At 43.1% G+C, this 26,324-nt stretch overlaps 1 protein-coding gene across 1 annotated transcript; it reads right to left on the bottom strand.

The window, feature by feature from the left end:
* Positions 1-392: 392 nt before the first annotated feature.
* On the bottom strand, positions 393-23,973 carry CPO (carboxypeptidase O). Its single transcript, XM_089779996.1, has 11 exons — positions 23,894-23,973; positions 17,240-17,315; positions 16,677-16,801; positions 12,998-13,106; positions 11,682-11,783; positions 10,813-10,917; positions 10,031-10,141; positions 8,338-8,428; positions 5,820-6,022; positions 3,743-3,827; positions 393-1,012 (listed from the first exon to the last, which is right to left on the bottom strand). The coding sequence occupies exons 1-11, from the start codon at positions 23,971-23,973 to the stop codon at positions 756-758; spliced, it is 1,344 nt and encodes a 447-aa protein (XP_089636122.1). The 3' UTR covers positions 393-755.
* Positions 23,974-26,324: the final 2,351 nt, after the last annotated feature.

Below are 26,324 nucleotides of genomic sequence, written 5' to 3'. Positions count from 1 at the left end.
TTAAAGGACTTCATTGCAAACCAGTCCACAAGGAAATATTTCGAACCTATATTGTTGTGCAGGAGAACACCACTGCAAGTTGATAAAGAAAGAAAGTTCCCTTCTAGCTTGGTTGGTGGCACTAGGAATATCCCATTTCTCTTCTAGTTATGCACCAAGAATGCAGGATTTCTGTCTTTTGTTTATTTACCTGCATCCTTGAAAAAGAATGACAGGACCATGTTTCTCCCTTACACATCACACGCCTTCTGCTCACATATGACCACCTTTGCTTATGATCGTTAACTGATTTTAAGGTACCACAGCTTCTTGTAAAAGCTCCCCCTGCATTCCCTGAGGGCCAGGAATCAAACCAGCAGCACCCTTTACGGAAGTGAGAACACAGAGTCAGAGCTCTCAGTCTCTCATACAGCCTGCTAGCGCCAACCGGGAAATGAGGGGTTCTGGCTGCGGGGTGGGGTTCATGAGAAGGGCAGAGCTATGCCTGGCAGAGCGGGTTCGTAGACTCACAGGATTGTGCGGATGTGATCCAGTCACAGAGTGCATCTAGAAGTGCAGCTTCTTCCCCATGCATATTGGAACTGGTCTTTTGCAGAGGTAGCAAGCAAGGCTTTGGAAATTAATATGCGCTTGTATTTACGGTAATGGCCATTTATTTAAACACTGCGACATTTATCTCCCCAGTATCACAATTTTTCCTTTTGAAAGGAAAATTCAGTGCATGACTGTTCCCTGCTGAGCTCTGTCGGGATTACTTAGGACAAGGTCCATGCAAATAGGACAATGAGCCACAGGCTGACAGAGGTCACTGCCACGGCACTGTTTGGGAAATACTTCTGGTTTACATATTCAATGATAGTCATCACAGCTGGGGTAGTCTCCTCACATGTGGGCTGGATCTGGTCTGGTGGGAGAATAAATCCGTAGGTACCCCGGTCTCTCAGCTCAAACGTGTAGGAGAATGGAATGCCAATCAGGTGAGCCCAGTCCCGTGAGGAGCCAGAGTTCTTGTCTATTAATTTAAATATACGGGTGAGACAAATATATCAGGCACCATTCTTTATGCATGATCATAGTTTATCCAAAATTGCCGCACAATCCCTGTCCCAGGCTGTATCACCACACCACATGTAGCCACATTTCACTGTGGGAAAAGTTATTCTAGATTAAGCACTTGATTACATTGAAGATCTTTCCATAAAACTTGCATAGGGAAAATACCCCTTTATAAGAGACTTACCCAATAACCAGAGATGCATTCAAAGGGTCTGTGACGGGGCTAGCCTGCCCCGCACTGAGCAGGAGGGAGGGGAGCCCGTCTATTGGGTAGAATATGCCCCTCCCCACAGCCCTACCGGGCATGCTCGCAGTGCAGCCTCACTATAAAAGGCTGCTGGGCTGCTCAGTTGGTGTGGACTGCTGGGGAGGAAGCATCTTTAGCCCCAGATGCAGGGCCACAGCTGGACCTGCTGCCAGAATCAGAGCCGGAGGGACTGCCGCTATTGCTGCTACCATCCCTAGGTCAAGCACGCCTCCAACGCTGACTCCGGGGGGCCGCCCGCCCCGCTGCAGTGGACATCCCCTGCGCTGCTGCCCCAGAGACAGGACCGGCTGACGTTGCCGCCGCCGCCAGCCCAGCATCGCCAGGTGGGACCTCCGTCGGCCACAAGGCTGGGGTAGGAAGCAACCCAGGGCGAGGGGCAGGGAGAACCCCAGTGGGCTCGGTGCGTTTCGGGGAGGACCCCCTGCTGAGCCAGTGGTGGGAACCACCCACCACTATTAGAGCCCTGGGTTGGGGTCCGGTGGAGAGGGAGGGCCTGGACCCCCCTACTCCAACCCCGCAGGGCGTGGACTAGGCCTCAGGGCCTGCTTTAAACCCCCCAGACCAGGCCTCAGGGTCTGCGAGTTGGGTGGGCCTGCTTTAATCTCGGGGAGGAGAGGACGGGGCAGGGGGACCATATACCTTCTTCTAAAGCCTTTGGCCTTAGCCACAAGTGGAGACAAGGTACGGATTACAGACCAGGGTTTGTGACTATTATCCATTGCACAGCCCCATGAAAGGGCTTCAACCTTCACATTTTGGGAATCTCTTGCTGGGTAAAGGGGTAGTTGAGTCTCCACCATCTCTGTTGAAATGGTCAGACTGCTAGCAGTGGTGGCCCTAGCCTAGCTGCCAGCACCTGGCACCCTAGGCAAACCATGCAATCGGGCCCCCCCCCCCCAGCCCCAGGGGCAGATATCGACTGAGGGTTTGGTTCTGTGCTGGGGAGATGGGGGCTGGGGATGGAGTTCTGTGGCTGGGGGCCTGGAGGTTGGGGGCTTGGTGCCAGGAGGCTGGGGATGGTGGCCTGGGGGATGGTGATGGAGTTTGGGGGCTGGGGAGAGGGAACAGGGTGCCAGTCGGGGGAGAGATTCCCCTGCACCCGCCTCCTCCCAAGATCCCACGTCCCCCAGAGAGAAGCCGGCATGCACCTCCCCCGGGGCCGAATCCCCCCTCCCGCGGAACAGGGGAACTCCCCCCGCGTTCCTCCTCCCCTGGGGCCGACCCTCCCCCTCCCGTGGGGCAGAGGAAACCCCCCCACGTTTCTCCTCCCCCGGGGCCGACCCCCTCCTCCCACGGGGCAGGGGCAACCCCCCTTGTGTTCCTCTTCCCCCGGGGCCAATCCCCCCAGCACAGGAGAACACCCCCCCACACGTTCCTCCTCCCCCGGGGCCACCCCCGCTCCCGCAGCACAGGGGAAACCCCCCCGGGCGCCTCCTCTCCCAGGACTTACCCACCTCCTGGCTGCAGGGAAGCCGTGCTCCAGGTAAGGCGTGGGAAATGGAAGGGGCCGGGTTGGAATTTGGCGCCCCATGCAACTTGTCGCCCTAGGCGTGCCTAGTTTTCCTATAGGCACGGCTGCCCCTGACTGCTAGCCTCTATCATCTAGTGCTCCTGGGGTATGGACACCTGATAGCTAGGAACTAGATTGAGACTAATCTGTTTCACACACAACATCACCCACCAGATTATAACAGCTGATAGACGCTATAAACCCAATTTGGATTTGGATGGCTGACTGACAGGTCTAGTGAAATCCTTTCTTTGGAGATGTCAATAGGACTTTTGCCATCAACTCCAAAGGGACCAAGATTTCAACTTGTATCACATATCAATCAACTTGTGTGCCCTGGGATACTTTCATGATGAATTCTATATAAGAACTAGCATCTGACTGAATCTTAGAATGATAGAATCCTAGGGCTGGAAGAGATCTCAGAAGGTCATCGAGTCCAGCCCCCTGCCCAAGGCAGGACCAATCCCAACTAACTCATCCCAGCCAGGGCTTTGTCAAGCTGGGACTTAAAAACCTCTAGGGATGGAGATTCCACCACCTCCCTGGGTAACCCATTCCAGTGCTTCACCACCCTCCTCGGGAAATAGTTTTCCCTAATATCCAACCTAGACCTTTCCCACTGTAACTTGAGACCACTGCTCCTTGTTCTGCCACCCGTCACTACTGAGAACAGCCTCTCTCCATCCTCTTTGGAACCTCATCTTCATGCTGTCAGCTGTTCAGCATATGAAAGGACTCCACAAAGGAGTCCCCAATCAAATGGCTGCAACCTACATACTCACCTAAACCAGCTCATCCATTATTACTCAAAGTGGAAAAGCAATGAAACAGCAATATCGATGAACAAGGCACCTGGACTACCTTGCTCACCTCACGGACAGGAGAATCTCACAACACAGACTTACACAAAATGGAAGAAGTTGGTCCCACAGTAAAATTGGTCCCGTGCTTTTCCTTCAGTGCAACTGCTGCTTTCTCTCCTGCTTCCATCTGTACATTTGAAATGGAAAGAGTCGTAACAGAATGATTTGGAGGGGATTAGTATTTTTCTCCATTTCAGGCTTGATTCTGTAGCTCACTGGGTTCAGGTTTTGGCATCAATTATTCATTCAGCACTAGAGCTGGTGGAAAAATTTGTCCAGCTATCAAATGTTCCTTTTTAATTGCACAAGTAGGAGGCTGTAATATTGGAAAAAGAAGATCTGAGTAATATACTTCCACTGTCAGAGATCTGAGTGGTTGTGGCACTGATCAATCACTATCTGCCTACCAACTACTCAATGACACATATAGGGTCCCCATTACCACATTAGCTGACCTCCACACAGTCTTTAATGTACTTATTCTTACCATACCCTGGGGTGGCAAGGCAGAGCTACTGTTCCCACATTAGAGAGGAAACTGAGGCACAAAGAGGCTAAGTGACTTAGCCTTTGGCTCAAACCCAGCTCTTCCAAGTCCAAAGCTAGTGCCCAAAATGCTGTCGTGTTTTATAAACACACATTTTACCTGAATGTATGGGGCCTGATTTTAAAACACTAGGCATATGTCTATCTGGCAGTTAAAAGCCATGGCTGGCCCTCACAAATGCATTTGCATGAATGATTCTGCCCACACAGACCTTGTTTCTAATGGCATTCCTGGCACAAGGGCAAGTAAACCAGGCCTGGTTTTGGGTACTGCAGCTGGTTTCTGATGGTAGGTCTACACTAAGTAAAACCCTAGGGCAGGCCTATGCCAGCTGAGTCCGGGTACTGGGCTGTTTCATGGCTGTCTAGATGTTCAGGCTCAGGTTACAGTCCAAGCTCTGGGAACTCTCCCATCTCATTAGATCCCAGATCCTCGACTGCAGCCTGAGCCCCTACGAGAGACACTTGGCGTTTGTGAGCAGAGCTGTGGCTGTCATGCAGACAAAGCTGCAGGCACATGTTATACATGTGGCACTAGATATTGAGGTTTTGAAAAACAGGCACATCGTGGCAATCCCACAGTAATCACATCCGTAATAATCAAATGCTAATGAGTTATGATGAAGGATCAGGATTAGACTTGCAGTTACAACGCAGCAATGCATAGTACTGTGAGATGAGAAGAGAATGCAGACCTAAATTAATACATCGCAGTGCTTCACATCTCCATCTGCAGGCTCATTTAACTGCACATCCACTAATGTGATCTATGCCATGAAATGCCAGCAATGCCCCACTGCCATGTGTATTGGCCAAACTGGACAGTGTCTTTGGGAAAGAATTCATGGACACAAATCAGATATCCGAAAAGGCAACACACAGAAACCTATTGCAGAACACTTTAATCTGCCTGGACACTCATTAATGAATCTCCACGTCACCGTGTTGTTTCAGGCCAATTCCACAAACCAAATACACAGGGAAGGATTGGCACTTAACTTCATTCACTAGTTTAATTCTTAAGAAAATGGAATTGATTGGCTAGCACACTACCTTCCACATCCTAATGACTTAACCAACCAACCAAGGGCGGTGCTAATTGTTCTTATCAGCCTTTTGTAACTACTTGAACCATCTACTCACTGTCTCTCTCTCCCCCCACCTTCGCTTTTTTTCTTCTTCCCTTCCCCCTCCCCTTATTTATTCTTGGATCTAGACTTCTAATACTCCAGTCCTTTGAAGAAGTGGGTTTTGAGCACAAAAGCTCATGATACCATCTACATGTTTTGTTAGTCTTTAAGGTGCTACTGGACTTTTGTTGTTTTTAAAGTTTTTCCTGTTACAGACTAACTCGGCTACCCCTCTTGGCACCTCATCAGTCCCTTAAGACTACATCAAATCAACACCAATAAATACTCGATATCAGGATAAATACAATAGCATCAAAGAGAGGCAAGGGGAGACTGGCAACACTGTTATACAGACATGAGATACATTTTAAGCATAAAGATGTTCAAGAGTTAACACAGTCATAACCCTTACAGTGATGTGTAGAATGGCTTTGTTGCCTTACCAATTCCTGATGGTTATTTGCCAGATCGGTTTTGTAACCGTATGGAGTGAGAATGTACTGCCCATAAGAGTGAATAGTCAAGAAGCACAAAACATCACTTTTCCTTTCCTCTATAAATCTGGCCACAGCTTTAGTCTCGGGTTCTGATTCTGGTGCCATTCCACAGAAAGTGAGGCTGCTGCAGTTCTGAGATGCGCCAATATCTGTACAGGAATTAGAAAACAAAGCTGAGCTGAGATGATCACAAAACCCAATTTTGAGAGGATGGTGGCATTTCCATTATCGTCTGGCAATGAGGGACTAGATGGCTCAAAGGGGTCTGGTAACATTGTGTCTCCTGCGTTCACACCCCACACACTAGTCTAATAATCTTGGTACAAAATATGCCTTCAGAAGCATCATTTGAAAAGGAGTAACTAACAGGTCAATAATAGCATGGTGAAATGTGTATAGCAACTAAGCTATGAAATTCCTCTCTCCCCCCCCCCAGGATATTAAAGGGACATGTTCAAACTCACATAGCTCCGATTAAGTAGAACTGGTTGAGTGAGCCTGTCTTAAACAAAGGGATGCATATTTGCCTCAATTTGCATATAAGTTATAAACTGAGTACTCAGGCAGCGAGGGGGGAGAAAGACAAAGAAAATCTGTATTCAGTATATACAGCTGAAAAAACAGTATGAAGCCTCTTCCCTCTACCAGACTCCATGTCTCCTTGCTCTTGGCTGGAAAGTACTTTAACCAGGGGTCATGCTCAGAAAAATGCTTTTCAAATGGTGATTGAACTATAAAAATGAGATGTAAGAACACACAAATTCTCTCTTCACTCACCATCTCTTTTCACCTAAGACAACAAGAGAAACAGCCATTGCATGTTGGGAATAGATCCTGGCCAGAGAATTTGGTTAGCAAAGTTACAGGGAACACAGGGTATGGAACTTCACCTTGAATCAAGGCTAGTTTGTGAAGTTTAGAAAGTGTTCTCATTTTATTTTCCCTGTAACCATTTCTGAGTTCAATAGCTTGTAATTGTACTCAATTAAAATCCCTCTCTTTGTAGTTAAAAAAACATGTTTTTGTTCTTTAATCAAAAAGTCTCAGGCAATCTGTCACCCAGAGAAGTAGTTTTCTCAGGTTAGCATTAATAGCCTCTGGGTTGAGGTGTAGAGAAGTTTGCACTCCCACCTGTTGGGGAATAAATAGTTTTATATTCAATTATGTCAGTTTGGCTCCTTTTACAAGAATTGCATTCCTTTCAAAGTGAGATCACTGAACTTTGGATATACATTAAAATGAGTGCTGGTGGAAAATATTTTTATCACAACCGTTTTTCAACAGAAAATTGGATTTTTGAAAAATGTTTTTTTTAAAATGTCAATTTTAAATGGAAAAAAATCCATTTAAAAATGAATGTGTCTACATTTTTTTTGTATTCCAACCAATAAAAATTAATTTAAATATTGAAATATTTCAATATGGATATGCCATTGTGGTATCTCATGGGAGCTGTAGTTTGGTTACTCCTGTCCCCATACTCCTCTGAGCCAGCTCCTGAGCCACACTCCTTTTCCCATGATACCCTGTGTCCCAGGGATGCTCCATCTCTCCTAACCAAGAAGGGACATCATATTTCATTATGAATGGTATAGTCTAACTATAGAACCCAGCCCACAGAGACGAATGAGAACATGAGGTACATGAACTACAACTCCCATGTGGCACCATGGCAGCATACCTGGATTAAACTATTTTGTTTATATATAAAAATATTTCAGTTTTTGAAAAACTGAACAAAAAGATGAATTTCTCAGAGAGGAAATAATTTTCTCAAACATTAACTCATTAATTTTTACTAAAAATGCCCCAATACTATAATGTGAATGGAATTTAAATTATTGTAAAGCTTGGATTGATGAGAGGGGCGAAAGAAGGAATTGCTCCCTCTTTTCAGATCTTTTCTTATAATTCCAATTCAAGAAGTCAGTGATCCTGTGGAATTTTTATTTGAGTTCAGCGTTTCCCAGCAGTAATGAGAAGACCCCCCTAAAGTCAAGCACAGAAGAGGAAATGAAGGAGAATCTGTTAAAAGAGGTCTCTGAATCTGACACAGCCTATCTTTTCTCCAGAGCCATTTTCCACTTATATAAGGGCAATTATTTATGTTTGCTGCTATAATTTACCATAAGAACAAACATTAGCATTTAGATAACAGACTACTATTACTGTCTGCAACTAATATTTGTATCTGCATAGAACTGGAGGCATAGTTATTAAGGAAGCAAAATTATGTTTGTGTTTGCAAAAACAAATGCCAGGCTGAGGCCATTGAAAATCAGGATCTTAATATTTTTGCAAATGAGATTTCTATTTATAAGCATCTCTTGAAGAAACAAAAAATGTGTTCCCTTGAAGCCTTTAGAATACAAGATACACACAGCTCAGATGGTAGTCTGTTGCTCTTGCATCTCATACCACGCTATTTAGGCAGGTCTCAACATCTGAAATCCTTGGAACTTACTGCACCAGGAGGCATTGAAGTTACGGTTAAGATCTGTCCCAAAGCAGGTGCCATTTACGTGTGGAGAGCGGGATTTTCTCCACAGACGTTCCTGAGCAGAAATGGTTTCAGTTACATAATAACACCGTGTACAGGGAGGTTAAAGATTTAAGTGCTAAAGCATGTACACCTTTAGTTCCTGTGTGTCTAGTAATACTTGCATTCAATGACGTAACTGTGTGTGGTGCATTTCTAAATATCAGTCATGCCAGGTCATAGAATTCCTTCCCTACATTAATGCAGGGGTCCCAGATTAAAAGACAGACCCAGATTTAGGGTGCACCTTAGTGTCTAAGAATGACTATAATGGAATCCAGGTTGAATCTCAGATTCAATAAACTCAGCTAATTTTTGTTGTCAGCCAATCTCCCCCTTACATTTCAGTTCCATGTCTCCTCCACGCCCCATGCCCCATTTAGTGCCTCTTAATCAGATTAGCAACTGAGTTCAAACTCACATTGTGCAATTCTCCACTGACTGACCAGGGTGAGGGAGTACAAGGAGTGGAGCTTGCCAAACCCTGATGCTGCCCAATCTGGTGACATTGAATTTGGACATCACCAGGCTTAATGCAGACTCAGCTCAGCAGGGAGACAGATGAGCGTCACCAAGCTGGATTTACAGGGCCAGATTAGGGTCCCAACAATGTCTTCATGCTGATATAGCGGGGAGAGGGGCAAAATGGGAAATGGCCGTGACTCCGAGACCAGTAATGGAGCTGTCCATTTCTTCTGCTGGTGTTATTGAAGCATAAGTAGGGAGACAAGGAAGTGAGGAATAAAGATTCCAACATTCTGCTTCCCATGTAGTTAAACTCAAGATTGAGGGGAAAAAACATCCTGGAAGAACTGAACATTTCTGGAGGGTGGAGAGACATCTACCCTCCTGTATACAGAGGTTTCCCTTAGTTCTCTGAAAAAATGCCCACTCCAGCTTCCCTTGGGTCTGGAAGCCCAGTCTAACCCATACGATATGAACTTGCAATTTTCAGCAGCATCCCCTTACAACTGTCTGACCAGGGAGTAGCTTCAGCCTCAGGAGAAATATTGAGTACAACTTCCAGAGAGTCACTGGGGCTGGTCAGTAACAAACCCCTTGATACAGTACTGCAGAGATGTTTGATGCTGACTTCTTCCCAGGAAGTTGGCTAGGAGTTCTAGTCACCTGTCTCCTGGGCAGCATGATGCAACACTTGAACTCTCAAGATGTTTTTGTTGGGGAAAATTGTAGGTGCCAAGTAAAAACCACTAGGTACAGTTTGGCAATAGATTCTCTTGAAAATTTGGAGATATTAATTTACGAGCTGCTGTGGCCCAAGTAAATATTAAAGATTAAAGCTTCCAGACTCAAAGTTGCATTAAGGATAGTGATACAATATGGCACCACTGTCCAAGGCACTCCTATACAGAAATGAAGGATTCTTAAAAGAACAACTGAAGTCCAGACACTGAGGAATAGCAGGCCTTGGCCTCTGTATAACTTTGGTACTAGAAAGATGCAGATTTTTTTCCTTAGAAAAATTACCTTCCATTCCTAGCAAAGAAAGCTGCAAAATTCACATTTGGATATCATTATTGGTTATAAATGGTATAATGGATATAAATACAGTGTACATCTATCTTTATAATCCAGTTACTGGGTTTTTATAACTTACTGTTGTCCAGGAATAGATATAACCGTCGATATTGAGAACTGGCAGGACATAAAAGTCCAGGTTCTGCAGGAAACTTTGTATCTTTGGATCAGTTCTGTAATTTTGTAAAATCTGAGGATAAAGAGTGTAAAAGATTAGCATTAGCTCATCTAGTACAAACCAATCATTGGACATGAATTCATCATGAATTAGCATAGAATGGTTGACCACCCCTTAATGTTTCTTTGGGAAGAGACTCCACTTGCTCAACAAGTATTTCGAGGTATCTGCTACACTTTCAAAGACATTTCAAAAGTGATAATAGATCTGATTACATTTATAATGCACTCTACATTGCCAATATCTTGCATTGTGGTAAAGTGCATAGAAACTGCAGTGAGAGGCAGAAGAGATAAATCCTATACATATGGAACCTCACTGTACAAAATTCTCTAGCTCTTTTCTCTTGGATCAGAAATGGTAAATATTCCAGATTTCCCGGTAGCTTTGTGATGCCCAAAGATCATAACTCCAAGCACACTGAAGTCAATGGCAGGCTTCTCACTGACTTCAATGGACTTTGTATCAGGCCCAAGTTGAGGATGCAATGTGCCAAAAATTTTTGTTTGTTACATCCCAAGCCCTGGTTTGAACTTGGGTCTTCAGAAGTGATAGTGTAAGACACTGGGTCAGAGTATAATCTGTCTCTACAGGGGTAGCTTAAGTTATTTATAAGTAGTAGAAGAAAATGGAGAAATCCTAGCTATCTGCAATTGTTATATTGACATGGGAAAAAGACTCACTTCTTTCACAAACCACTGGCAAAAGGCAGGTGAGATCCATTCTCTGGCATGAATCCCACAGTCCATCCAAATAATCTTCTTAGCCTTGTTTGATGGCTTACTTATCTGGCGAGTGTAAATGTGATCAGCAGGAATACAGTTGTGTTGCAATAAAACAGCCTTGCTTATTATAGCATGTGAAATATGATCCTTGATATACAGCTTAGCCCTCTGAGATACTTATTATTACGGACTTCATTATGACCAGCTTTCCTCCCTTATAACCCAATCTTGGCATCATCCCAGGCCAAGAATATAAGTGTGCATTGAACAAAGAGTACCAATAAAGCATCTTCTAATTCTTTATACTGCCCCATTCACATCTATTAGTCATTTAATGGACTGACTGTTATCATTTTGAGGTTCTTCCCTTTGGAAGGGGAAAAGCAGAAAGAGATCATCCATATTGTCTCAGCAATGGAAACAGATGTTAAAGAATTATCACGAAATAGCCAAGACAAAAAAAAAAAACACAGATTATAGAGAGCAATGTAACCCCCTCTTCTCCCCCCCCCCCACACACGCACAATACACACAACTGTAGCAAACACAGTTAAATCAGGATGACTATGGTATACTATGATTCAAAACAGGATTGTAGCCAAATTTGACATCTTCACAATGTAACAAGGGTATCAAAGACTAATTGCAACTGTCATTTTAAAAAAAGACATTTTTTCTGTGCTGGATTGTCTGGAAGCTAAAATTAATCCTGTTATTTCAACAAACCTGGACAAGAAACATTTTAGAGAAGATTTGAACCTGACATATTGTCTCATCATTTTATGGAGATGCTCTTTATTTCTCTTATCACCACCTTCCCCACTCACCTTCAGATAATACATTGGCCGGTTCTCATATGTCATTCCTAGGTAATGCTGTGTCACGAGCTCACTGTTGCTCTCCTTTATCCGGTACATCCAGTGATAAATCTGAAATAGTCATGGGGAATTGTTCTTTTAGGGAGTTCCCTTCACTTTCTCCACCATTTCCAGATAGCAAATGTTTGTTGTTTCTTAGAGACACAGTTTATGCCTCTGAGCATATTGCAGGCTACGATATTACTTAGTGCTGTTCCAGACCAAATAGTGGAGGAAGAAATTTCGCTTACATTAAATTAAATACAAAGTAATACAATGCATAGGTGAGCATCCAAAGTCAGAGTCATGGCAGGATAACAATAGAACAGCCTAGGATTCCTTCAAGACTCCATTCAAGGTTCCAAACCCACTGGGAGCCTTTCTGATGACTTTATTGGGATTTGGATGTTGCAGTCAAATCCTAAAACTATTAAAGGGCTGATCCATTAGTCAGATGATTATTAGTATTTCCACATATCAGTTCAGGAGCAATTCCCAAAGCAAAATTATACAGATGCTTACAGTAAACACATCATATGCCTGAAAAGGAAGTACCACAAAGCTCTCTCTTTCTGTGTATTCTCTAAAGCAACTGTGAAAAATATAAATGAGAACAACAATTCAGGTATCTCTCCTCTCTCCTCTCTCACCACATTCAAGTCTCTTCTTCCATGGAAGGGAACACAACCAAAATGAAAAAAAAATCTAGTTATTCCTTCCTCTGACCTTCCCAAGGCATCTCATCTTCTCCATTTCTTCCTGTTATATTGTGAGCTCACTGGTATGGTCATCATTTCATGTCTTGGTCAGTGCTGAGCACAATGCTTACATAAATAACAGTGACAAGCCATTATAAGTGATTATTCAAACACTCAATTATTCAAACACTATGGACTAAAAGTAGCAAAAAATGGCTTGAAGCATAAAAATGCTACCTGGGGAAAGATCATGTTCAACAAGGGAATAAAAGAGTCCACAGCAGGACAGTAGCTAAATGCATGAGTTCTTCACAAAGACTATTTACATTTTGAAGATTAAGAAACAAAGGGTGAAATTCTGGCTCGAGTGATGTCAAAAAGAAAACTACCATTAAATTCAATAGGCCAGGATTTCATGCACAAATATTAAAGAAAGCCTGCTCCTGTAATGAGCTTCAAGCAGGCAGACTGCTAAGCCTGCATGGAGCCACACTGACTTCAGTGGAGTTCTCTGCAAACACGGGAACACTTGCATAGAACTCATTGCAGGAGTAAAACTTAAAATGATAGACTTGGTTTCCGTCTTACCTCCTCCATTGGATGATATACTGTATAGGAATAGCCCTCTGGAACCTTCCCTTGGCCCTCCCTTGGCATGCTACTGTCCAACTGTTCTTGTACATCATGTATTAGGACCCTGAAGAAAAACAAAAGAAAGATAAAAGTTCCCAAAGCAACAGGTAACTGAAGAATGACTTTGGCAACATCCTTAAATCAAAAACATGGCCTTTACAACATGGTCTACATTAAGCATCTTGATTATCTGACCATCAGATACAGCTATAATAATAATTGTATTAGAACGGGTTATGTGTTCTCAATATCGTGATTTTTAAAATTTTATTTAAAAGTTCACTCTTACTCTCCTGTCCCCAAACAGCCCCAAAGATGTTCGTGACTTTCCTCACCAGCCAAAGCACCAGTTAAATTTTTTCAAAATATCAAAAAATATTTGAAAGTTTGTCATTTTGAAAGAAAACAGCAAAAATGTTCAAAATATTTCACACTTTTAAAAATTGGGAAGACTTCCCCATGGTGCTTTATTTATAGATTTGCAATTATCATCTTTGTCCTGGAAAATAGATATCCCAGTGTCATAGCCACAAATTAATTCTGAATCTGTTGCATCATGGGCCTGCTTTGGTCATTGATGAAGTAAATGAAAGGCATCTATTAGCACCTGTGGACTTTGGATCAGGCCCTGTGCTGTTTAAGCAGAATTCTTCAGAAGATAGCATAGCCATGTGCAACACTGTTATAAATTTGTGCTTAAAGTAAGTGCTGAGAATAAGACAACTGCAAAAGTAGTACAAGATCACATATTGATGTCTTGCATTGAGAGCACTGGTAGGGTAACCTGCTGCCTTGACCATTGTCAATCTCTGTAACTTTTGAGGGTGCTTTTCACTGAGTTTCAATGTGAGATTTTTAGCTCTCTTGCCACTGTGGCTCAGGGTGAAATGTAAGCTGTACAAACTCACAAGAACTGACACCAAAAGTCTCAGAGCCCCTGTGAACTGAAATCTTTGAATGTAATGCTTGAATATTTAATTATTCTAATATAATACACCAGTTATGTCTCCATCATTGTGCAGCTCCAGTTGTCATACTGCCTTCCTTTTATGCCACCCACCTTCTTAGAGGGGCTTCTCAGAATCTGCATACAGAAATTAACTATCATTCTGGGGTTTTTTTCACCTCTATAGGATAGAGAACCAAATTTTCAGTCTCTTTCCTCTTGGCCTTTCTCACAAAATAGAGGCGCAAATCATTATAAGTGCAAATAGAGCCCAGTTTTAGAAAATCTGGTCCATAATACTATTTCAATTAGACTATGAACACCTATCCCAGATGCGCTATAATTTATACACTGGCATCTCTATCCTAGATCTTTCCACCTGTTTTTAATAGGGCATTAACATCATTTACTTATTAAAGATAATTAATCAGGCAGGATATCAGTTATCAGCTTGAACTTTTTTTTTTAAGCTTATCATAGCTTCAAAGAGGACCTTAATCTTTTTTCATTGTATCTCTTATTAGTGAATGTCACTCATGATGGGTTGTATTCATTATGCCTGTTGGTCATTTGCCATCCTAGCGCTGGTTGGCTGCAGAACCCTAATTTTCCTATGAAACATACTGGCTGGTGGGTTGGGTTTTACAGTTTATATGAAGCGTGTGATAGTTTGGGAACTGTATCTTTGTCTAGTTTTATGGGCACTAGGTAACAGTCATTGCAATTAGGGGTATGCTACACTGCAGTTAGACAACTGAAACTGATCATTCCCGCAGACTGGGCCTCATGGGCCAGTGAAGCTGTTTAATTGCGGTATAGAAGTACTTTAAATCGGGGTAAGGAACCCAGCTTGCCTGGATTTGGCCCCCAGAGGCTCAGGGCTCCCCCACTAGCATTGGGGAAGCTGCACTGGCACCCCAGCCTCCCTCCAGTGCCATCCCCTTCTCCCGTAGGGCTGGAGCACCTAAATCTACGAGCCTGGGTAGGGCCGGCCTTAAGGAAAATGGCATTCTGGGCAAACTTGCATATTGGTGCCCCTACCCCCCTTACCGTGGCCATGGTTCCCGCCCCCATTCCTCTTGGAAGCTGCTCAGTCCCTTGCTCCCTGTGTGCAAGGCTATTGTCGCTCCCTCTTGCAAAAGGAACTGTCACAGTCCTTCTTGGCTAAGCCCGTCCTTTAAGAGCTACTTGGGGAATGGAGTATTTTAGATAAAATATTTTCCCCCAGATATGACACACAGACAGCAGGTGCTGCTTGTGAATGGCATAAGATTGTGAAATGAAACAGTGGGTGAAAAACCTGAATGGGCCACTCGCCCTTCAGTGGGTTCTTCCTCCACAGTCCGAGCTGCTCTGCACAAGCCATGGCATCTCCTTTGCTGCACAGCACTTGCCCTTTATGGCTGGTGTTTGGCCGGCAGCTCATGGCGAGCTCCATGCTGTCAGATGGGGGCTGCATCTTGCTTGCACCCATGGCCTTCCTGCAGTCCTCTGGTCATTCCTGACTCACCAGGGGTGCCAGTTCAGATTTTGGTGGGGCTGCGGAAAGCAACTTTTGATTAGGAACCTGAAATCTTTAGGATTTTGTTTTGGTTTGGGGTTTTTTTGCAAACAACTTGAAAATTAGTTGATTTCACAGTACACAGAAACCCTGAAATATTTCTATCAGTAATAATTAAATCGTCTAGGGAAATCAAGAAAAATGCTGCTTGAGAACTTGCTAGAGTTAAAATTCAGTGATATAAACTTCTGAACTGGGCTTGTTACAAATGGACGAGTGAATGAATAGTTAAAATCAACAAATCTGTCTGGTATTAGGATATTTAATTTGTATCTCTTGACTTTTGATATAATGGTTTTTGCTGTTTTGTTGTAGTCATGTCGGTGCTTGGATGAAAGCCACAAGGTGAGTGGAGTAATATCTTTAATTGGACCGAACATGGGTGGTGTCAGAGACAACCTTTGGAAATCACCAGAACTATTCTCCAGGTCTGTGAAGCTCAAAAGGGCTAATCTCTCACCAACCAAAGGTGTTCCGAATTTTTTTTTAAAAAAGGTATTACCTCACCCACCCACCTTCTCTCTCTTTTTGTGTTTTAACAACTTTAAAACTTGAACTCTTTTCATCTCACCTTTGTCATTAGAAAATTATCAGACATCCCCCCCATAGGTTCCCACAACTGTAAAAATTATAAAAAGACAAAAAGCTTAAAACATATATTACACAATGTTATAAAAATAAAAAGGGCATTCTACCAAGCCTTTTTACAGTCCAGAGCAGCACAGGTGAAGCATTGCAGAGGGGGTGGGGAGATGGGACAGAGTCCATATTCCCACTGATTTCCCTCTGAGTTTCAGGGCTTGATTGAAACTGAAAGTCACAACAATCACACCTTATCTTCAGATTCTCACGCTAGGAACCGGAGTGACTTCCAGAGCATGAAGAAGGTTTGCAGGTTAAGATGGGAGCAAAGAAACAAGGCCCACTTGCCCTGAGCATACTGATAAGTACAACGTGTAGTGAAAACAAAACAAAACCTGAACTCTGCCCAGACAAGATCCAAAGGCTGGATCCAATGAGCACAGTCTGGTGATCATTGGATGGATTAGAGGTCAGCGACAGGGAAGATGGTCACTGGAGTTCTTCAGTACACAAGGGGATCTCTATCAGACAATTATTGGGCATACTTATGTGCCATCAAATGCTGATTTAAGAAGCCCGTCATCTCCTGCACACTGGAGGCTGGAACCCTGACATGCAGTTCCTCTCCAGCATGGATGTCTTCAGGCAGCAGTGGCTTCCACAGATCCAGCTGGAGAGATAATGGTAACACAAATCACATTTCTGTTTCCATCACTCAGAAATATAATTTAGATATGCCAGCTGTGGGTGAAGAAGCAGCAGCAGTCATTCTGAGTGCTCCCTGCCCATACGTCCCTACTCATGTATCCTCTAAACAGTTGTTCCCAGACCATACATCTGGGACACAGCCTCTGTGGTTCCCTGAACATGGGACATCAATTATGCCCACTTGTTTCACAGGTCACACATTGGAGGATGGGAAACTTCATAATTTCCTACATAGCCAAATAAGGGCCGGACACAGCCCAGCCCTTTATTAGTCAAGATCTTAGGCACAGCTTTTTCATGCTTCCTTTTTCATTAATTTCTATGCAAAGTTAAATACAAATCCATTCCATAGAACTAACTTTGCACCAGGTTTCTTGGAAACATTGTTAGCTTCACTCACCAGCAAGGTGTCATGAAGATGCTGAAGTTGCTTTACATGCTCAGATGTTTGTGGCAAGATTCGCAAAACCTGATCCCTGTAAATTAAGAGTAAAACATCACATGAACATGTGTTGAAAATTTCCACCTCTCTCATTAGACTAAAGAGTTATTTTGTATTATAGAAGGGAATTCTCTCATATAGCTGAATACTACTTCATTGAGAACATGACTGGTACATGAATTAATGAAATATTTTAAATACATATAGGACCAAGTTCTGTAGCTTCTTTGAGTACCTCGGTAGGGTCCTATATTACCACTACTTATTTGGCAGCGACCTGATTTTAAGCACATAAGCAATGTATTCATCGTATCAGATTTGTAAAAGCCAATGGGATTGTTCACATAATTAAACCTGTGCAAGTACGTAAGTGTTTGAATGACTGGTGTTTGCACAACTTATAAAGTTGGTGGTAATATATAGTGAGCAATTTACTTCATCAACTTTGGCCTTTTTCTATTCATAAATCATCCACAAATAGACTTAATGTTTTACATATTATTCGTTATTCAAAATCTCTTGACAAAAATTTTATGCAGACCTTTTTGGTCAATCATAAATGACTTGCTTTATGTCTGAGTATTCATTATTCATGTCCTATGACAGTTCACCTAAATTACATAATATTGTTCCTGCTCCTGGATTGATAGACTAAAACTTTTATAAACAGGAATATCTAACTTTTTAAAAATCACAGTGATTTAAAGATGGCAGGATGAAAACTTGCTGGACCTGTATTTGCATGAGTATAACAGATTTTCTCTTTCTGAAAATGTTTATCTGAAAAAAAAATATTGTAGGTTTGACAGAACAAATAAACAAGACTGCAAACATAGCTGAAACAAATGTATGTATGGTTTCTATTCAAAGAAATCTTCCTAACTACTTTTTTTTCTGGAGTGTTAACCCAGCTCATCTTTGTAGCCCTGTAGCAAGCAGATGTTACATTTCAAATTGCATAAGAGTTTTTAAAGAAATAAATGAAATGTCATAATGAGAGAATGTGTCATCATAACTGAGAGTGGATGTTCATGATTACATTAGATTAAATATCTAAAGGTGAGTTAATAAATTAAGAAGTGAGGTCCTACTAATCTTATAGAATCAGAGAGGTACCAGAAATATTTCTATTTCTTAGCAACCATTGATTTAGACTCTCCTGCCCTGATTTCAATAGGCTTTGGAAAAGTTCTTATAGTATAGGCATGGTCAGGAAAGATGTTAAAATGCAAAGATTCTACTGTGATGGAAACTTGCCACAAGAGCTTTGTGTAGCAAATCATTAACGATCACCAACATAATGTACACTCATTGCATAAGCAGTAATTGCTAATTAGACATTTGCATTCCCATCGCAAATGTACAGTATGCGTTAACTGGAATTAGAATTAGCTAACTCTCCCATTAGCCACTGGAAAAAATTAGAAATATTTTAAAAAATCCCTAATCTTAAAATGATAGCACTTGCAATACTAACTATTTGATACAATCACAGTAAATGTTCCTGCAACAGAACCTTGTAGATATCAGATAAATGCCTCCCACTCTGAAAATGAATCTCTCAGCTGCAGTTGGGTGTTTATTTTCTATTAATGCCTGGGCTTGTCTATCAGAAAAGAAACAATATCCTGCAATGCTTTTCTGTCCCCATTGACATTATGTCTTAATTACACTAAATGGAAGAAATGCCAGACAATCAGATTGCTGCCAGATGGCCAGCTCTTATTTACTGATAAAACCTTTTACAATGGCCAATGTGAAGGCAGATAATTTTTACAAGTATGCTAATATTACAAAGAATGTGCCCACTTATGATTAGGGACAAGGTTTCTGAATGATAAAAGTGCAAAGTCGATCCACCCAGCCAGTCAAGAACAGTTTTTCAATAATAACACAAATGAAGCATTCTCACTATACTAAATTAATAGTGTTAGCGTAAATACTGTCAGTGTAAGCTGTGTTCTGATAGGCTGGTCAGAATTTCTACATTTTATATATACTATGTGGTAAATTAAGATAAAGAAACCTAACCTTGTTGGTCTTTTCCAGAGCCATTTCAAAATAATGTCCCTTTGTTTAAGTAGCATCCTGCTTCCCTACCCAAAGCACAGGCTGGCTAGGCTAAGCTAGGTTTACTAATTCCATTCCAACACTGGGCTCAGACGCAAACCAAGTCTGGCTGGGTGGGAGCTCATTCGCAGTCAGCATTTAGAACCCAAGTAGACAGGTCCATTGCCAAAGAGCCACGCACACTGAATCCGGGGGGAGATTTTCCACTGAATTCACTAGGCTCTGGCTCAAACACAGATATACAGACAGTCTCTAAAAGGGGAAGAAGATGCCTGCTGTGCCAGAGGTGTTGTACAATTGTGCGGCAGGCAGGAGCTCATTTAAATAAGCCACTCCTGGGGCTCTGCTCAGGCGGAGGGACCAATCTCCTGACTGCATGTTGAGGCATCCCTGGGCTACACTTACTGGAGTAATGTCTAGCCCTGGGCTCAGTTGCACATTGTATCAAGTGTAGTTCTAGTTACAGAATTAGACACTGGTATTTTGCTTTAATCACATCACTTCCTAAACTCTCAGCAAAGCCTAACCTGCTGTAAATCAGTTATTATTTATATGGGGCCAGATTTTCAAAGGTCTGTAGGTGCCTTAGGATTTCAGTGGTAATTAGATACCTATTCTGCTTAGTGATAGAGATGTAGCCGTGTTAGTCTGGTGTAGCTGAAGCAAAATACAGGACTATGTAGCACTTTAAAGACTAACAAGATGGTTTATTAGATGATGAGCTTTCGTGGGCCAGACCCACTTCCTCAGATCAAATAGTGGAAGAAAATAGTCACAACCATGGGGGTCTCAACAAAGACTCTAATTATCTTACCCATTACAGAGATAGATTCCCCAATTATCACCTCTAATATCATTAGCTCACAGACATTTACCTTCCCCCCCCCCGCATTCCCCTTCTGTTCTGCAATTTGATTTGTCCTTTTCATATTTGTTCTTTTTTTTTAAATTGTATCCTTTGGTATATATGGTTGTGACAATTTTCTTCCACTATTTGATCTGAGGAAGTGGGTCTAGCCACGAAAACTCATCATCTAATAAACCATCTTGTTAGTCTTTAAAGTGTTACATAGTCCTGTCTTTTGCTATTCTGCTTAGGAACTTTTGAAATCCCATCTGTAGTTTTAGGCATCTAAATACCTTTAAAAATCTGAACTCTAGTGCCAAAAGTATGCTGGGTTTTTGATAGAACAATAGAAGATTCAGGCCTCATCCCAAAATGATCTAGTTTTCAATATGAAAACAAGCAAATAAAATGGAGGTTGGGAAACGCAGGAGCAGTGATGTAGCCACATCTTTAAAAAATTGAGGGGACATGGGAATAAAAATTTACCAGTCCTGCAATGGCACTCTCCAGGATTGTAAAAAGTTAGGATGGACATGGTCTTCTCATTCCACGCCTATTCAGGAAGGGGGAATATGGTACAGGAAGTCCCCGGGTTACGTACAAGATAGGGACTGTAGGTTTGTTCTTAAGTTGAATTTGTATGCAAGTCGGAACTGGTACATATTGTAGGGGAAACTCGAGCCTAACATTTCTCCGGAGCTCAGTTTTATTCTCCCACACCTCACTTCCCTCAGTCCTTTATTCTCAAGCTGAGGTGTCTGCTGAGAAAAGCCACTCCGCGTCTCCCTGGTCTGCTGGGGGCAGGGGGGAGGGAGGGGGTGCTAGCTTTGGGTCTCCCTGGTCTGCTGGGGGGGGGGGGGTGCTAGCTTCGGGTCTCCCTGGTCTGCTGGGGGGAAGCAGCTAGTGCGGGGTTGCCTCACCCCGTTTGTAAGTAGGGTTCCGAAGTAAGTTGGATCCATGTAACCTGGGGACTGCCTGTATAAGGGAAAAAATAACTGTGTAATTGCTTATGTTTGTTATAAAAGGGTCTCTGATTTTGGGGTGAATTGACATTAGATTTTATGCTGATTTACACCCTTTGAAAAAGTCTTTTAGCTTGTATGGCTACATCTACACTGGAATGATTTTCCGAAAATGCTTTTAACAGAAAAGTTTACCGTTAAAAGCATTTTTGGAAAAGTGCATCTAGATTGGCAGGATGCTTTTCCGCAAAAGCACTTTCTGCGGAAAAGCATCCGTGGCCAATCTAGACGCGCTTTTCTGCAAAAAAGCCCCGATTGCCATTTTTGCAATCAGGGCTTTTTTGCGGAAAGCAAATCTCTGCTGTCTACACTGGCCCTTTTGCGCGAAAGTTTTTCGGAAAAAGACTTTTGCCCGAACGGGAGCAGCATAGTATTTCCTCAAAAGCACTGACAATCTTACATGAGATCGTCAGTGCTTTTGTGGAAATTCAAGCGGCCAGTGTAGACAGCTGGCAAGTTTTTCTGCAAAAGCAGATGATTTTGCGGAAAAACTTGCCAGTCTAGACACAGCCACAGTGTTTGTAAAGGGTGTAAAAGAGTACAGCATTTGCTCTCTGGCATTTTAAAGCAAATACATCTGAGACAGCATTTGTTTAGGCACTTCCACCTTCAAACTGTGCAACCTTCTCTCCTACCTAGAAGAAATTCCATCAGGGGAATTGTTAGCTCTCTGTATTTGTACTGTGCCCACCACAATGGCTCCTCAACTCTTGGTTGGACCTTAGGCCTTACTGTAATAAACATAGTTAATAATAAACAATATGGATTCCCGGGAACTTTCTGTCCGCTGTAAAGCAAATTCCACATAGGATACAATCTGACACTACAAGAAATTGTGATTATTTTAAGCCCAGTTCTTCTAGCTATACCCACATGTATGTTTTGGATAATTTTACCTGAGGTATGAGATGGCATTTCAAAGCTATATTTTATTTTGTTAGTGTTCACCTCTAAAGGCCCTTGCAAGTATTTCTCTCAGCTTACAAAGGCAATCTAGGTGAGGTTCTGAAATCTTTAACCCTGTGTTAAAGCCACATGTGACTGGTTAAGTGTGGCTAGTTGGCTTAAACAATGTGACTATTTGGCCAGTGGAGTGTGGCTAGTTCACGATAGCAGTAGCCACTATTGTGGTCATTACTTTAGAACTGGACACCATGGCTCTAACCCTTCCTTTTACAACTTGTCTCTCACACACCCCCTCTTCTAATGGCTGTAACTCAAGCATTTTACTAAGAGTTCAGTTCACGAGCACCCACCCTTTCTCACAACTCAGTGCAAAACAATTTTCCTGAGGCTGTTACAGATGCATTTTCTCAGAATATTGCAAACTTTTCCAGGATTTAGAAGGCAAAGTTTTTCTCAGTCTCTGTGGACTTTGCCATGTCATTTCTGTAAAGACAATAAATGACATGTATTAAAAAACATCTATCTTCTTTCAGAAAGTACTGCTGTGGAGGAAACCATGCCAGTTTTATTGTGTAGGATGGAAAAAAAAGAAAATAAAGAGAAACTATCAAGCACTTTTTCAGAAATAATTATCAGTAGTACAACTTTATCGTCTTATTCCCTTCATCCTCTGGGTTCAGATCATTGGGATTTGCAGATCTGCATATTTTCCAATTTTTTCCAATGTTTTTCATTCCCTGAACTTTGTTAGTTTTACAAGGTTTTCCTTTGCTCCCTGATTATCCAATCCTCTTCTATTTCCATCTTCTATTACAGATAGATTTTTAATAGCAGCTCAGTGTCTCAAAAGCTTTGGAGACATCACTTTGCATATTTCCTCTCCATAGCTCTCATTGATTACTCTTGCTTTATCATCCTCTTCCCAACTCCTGATATATTTGTAGAAGGCCTGATTTCAGTGCTACACTAACTGGATTTTAGCCAATGGGAGCTAAGCACCCTCAGGATCCAAGAAGAGGCACTCGGAACCTTCCACAATTGAATCCTTAACTTGTTTGACTAGAATTAATTCATTCACCCTTTTTCTTGCCTCTATATTTCCCCTATATCTACGCACTTGCTTTCCCACTTCCAGTACAGTATTGTAGCCTTGGGCGTTTAAGCAGGCTGCAGTCGTGGTGTCCCATTTACAGTTCCTTGTACTGGTCATTACACCTTCTCAGAGGCACTGTAATCTGTTGTGCCTCCATTATGGCATTCAGGTGCAGGGTATGGGTGCAGAGGCTTTGGGTTGTGACATGGGGCAGGGGAGCAGAGGGTTGTGGGGAAGAAGTGATGGGATGCCAGGGATAGGATCTGATCAGGAGGTGCTTGCCTCAGTGGCTCCCAGCCAGCATCCCAGCAGGACCCTCAGGCAGGCTCCCTGCCTTCTATGCTCCCGCACACCACTCAAAGCAGCCAGCTGTGGGGGCCATGTGCTCTCTGCATGCATTAGGGGTGGGAGCCTCTCCATGCTGCATGAGCTGTAAACACAGTCCAGGCAGATTCTGTGGTTGGAAACTAGCCAAGCAGAGCTGCAAGGTTGTGCTAGGTGTGAGGTAGAGCACAGAGCCCCCCTCCCTCTTAGAGCACAGCATGCAGAGAACACATTGTGCCCCTGCAGCCTACTGCTTTCAGCCGTATGCGGGGTGTGGAAAGCAGGGCACCGGACTGTGAGTTGGACCCGGCCCACGGGCTGCACTTTGCTTGCCCCTGGTTTATACTCACCCATCATATTGCACCCTCAGGCCAATTCTCCCTGGGATCAGGACTCCCAGGAGGCAGATGATCCCTAGAGATAAATTCATGTTTCTGTGAAAATCCTGACTCTCAGAAGTGCTGGGCTGTAGAGTATATGGATATCTAGACTCCAGGATCACCAGTGGAGGAAACTGACTCATGCACAGAAGATTTATCTCATCCGAAATTTACCACAGTTAAATAATTAACTCTGTATCGCATGCTATTATTTTCTATGATGAAATGTGTATGTTCCTATACACCAGTGGTTCTCTGACTTTTTAGCCTGTGGATCATCTGGCTCAAAGCAAACCTCTCCGTGGACCACCAATTGCTAATGAAAACTCTCTGCTAATTACATAATTACATTCGAGCCATTTTACAACTGCTACAGCTAGAGAGAACAGTTTAATTTAAATTATTAAACAGATTGTTTTAACAGTTTCATGTTAGTTTATTAAACTTCATTTTAAATTAAGTAAAATATTAATTTATGTCCAACACAAAAGGTCTCAATGTTTGCTTTGTTTATGGCAGGGGTGGGGAACCTTTTTCCACGAGGAGTAATGGTAGTTCGAATTAGAGAGCCTAATTCGAACTACCTACTCCATGCCACGTGTAGCCGCGGGCACGGAGTCCGCACTAAGGGGGATTTAAAAATGGTGGTGCCCGGCAAGATGCAAATGAAGCCTGGGATATTTAAATCCCAGGCTTCATTTGCAACTTTGAATGCCTACATTAGCCACCCTAGTTTGAACTAGGGTGGCAGTGTAGACATACCCTAATATAATTAACTGTTAACTGTTGATATGTAAATACAGCTCATGCTGGGAGGGGGAAGGAATCCGGGGTGTGGCTATGTAAATCCAATTTAGCCAGGGCTGATGGAGGATCAGTGTTGGAATGGAATGTGGTGTATTGTAACTAATTTGGGGCTCTTGTGGGGGGTCACAAATCGTGCTACCCCTAAATGTGGGAACTGTAAAATATGACACCAGTGCTTGCAGGAGAAACACCATCATTGTAAGAGGTCTCAGAGGAACAAGCCTCCCCCCTGCCAGAGTTGCGTGAACTGGGTTGGGTGGGGGGGAGAGAAAGGGCTTGAGTCAGCCTGCTCATGCCTGCCAGGTGTGAGCTGTAAGACTGGCTCAACCTCCCCTTCCCCCCTGGTTTTAAGGACAGACCTAAAGCAGAATTCACGAGGAGTCTTTTTGCTAGTCCAATGGCAGCTGGAATCTTTGGCCAGCCTATGTGACGGCTAAAGAGTTGAAATCACTAAGAGCTGAAATCACTGGATTGGCCGGAAACCAGACCCATTGCAGCCAGTGGAGTGGCTGGCGGAGGTGGCCAGTGGGAGCGGCAGCAGGCTGCCAGCGGAGCAGTTGGTGGGAATGACCGGCGGCAGGTGGCCAGCAGAGTGGCTGGCAGGATTGGCCGGCAGACAGCCAGTAGGAGCGGCAGCAGATGGCCAGCAGAGCGGCTGGAGGAAATGGCGGGCAGCCAGTAGGAGCAGCATGAAGGTGGCACAGCCTCAGGCTCAAGGAGTAGAGTCATCTGGATGATGTGTCAGGGTCTGCACTAGCTGTAAGTGGGGCATTTGACGTGGGGTACGGAGAAAGTTTGGGTAAGTGAACGGAACCCTTACCTTGTTGGACTCGGGAGCCCGAGAGGCCAAAGACATTGCTCAATCCTTTTGAGCTGGGACAGTTACTCGTGGGAGACGGGGCTACAAACTCTGTTTGTGGTATTTTCCCAAGATAATGCCATGTGACCTCTCTCTCTCTTTCATTAAAAGTTTCTTTTCTGCACTCAGACTCTGTGCTTGCGAGTGGGGAAGCATCGCCTCTCAGAGGTGCCCTGGGGGATGTGAATTTCCCAGGCTACTGGGTGTGGGCTCAAGTCAGTTCTGTGAGAGATGGACCCCTAGATATTGAACCCAGCCCTGGTTGCTGCTGGGCCTATCCAGATTGATATCAGACCTGTCACACTGGCCATGCCCAAATTCAGAAAGAAAAGGCTGAACTGATGCAATCTTGTTTTCCTCCTCCTTAAATAAAAAGCAAAAATAAAAACTAATTAAAACAAACCACATGATTTTCTGAAATTAAATTCCAGCCTAAAGCAGAGGTGTCTACCTTTAAGGCAGGGTATATTTATTTTTTTGGTGACATTACTTCTGTAATGTCAATGGCTTACCAAGCCAGATGTCATCGTCTTGTCTAATGGACAGGGTTGGAGAATATGCAGTGTAGTCGTAGCCACATCAATCCCAGAAGAGCTCTGCGTGGCTTGAAAGCTTGTCTCTTTCACCAATAGAAGCTGACTGAATAAAAGGATAGCACAGTGACAGTCACTCACTATCAGTTTGATTCAAATTCTGTTGAAGTCAATGGAAAAAAAACTCCTGTTGAACTCAAGA

Source organism: Pelodiscus sinensis, chromosome 7, assembly GCF_052426305.1.
Source record: "Pelodiscus sinensis isolate ZL-2025 chromosome 7, ASM5242630v1, whole genome shotgun sequence".
NCBI lineage: Eukaryota > Metazoa > Chordata > Testudines > Trionychidae > Pelodiscus > Pelodiscus sinensis.
Note: the sequence above shows the minus strand (reverse complement) of the source record. Positions and strands in the feature narration are given on the sequence as shown.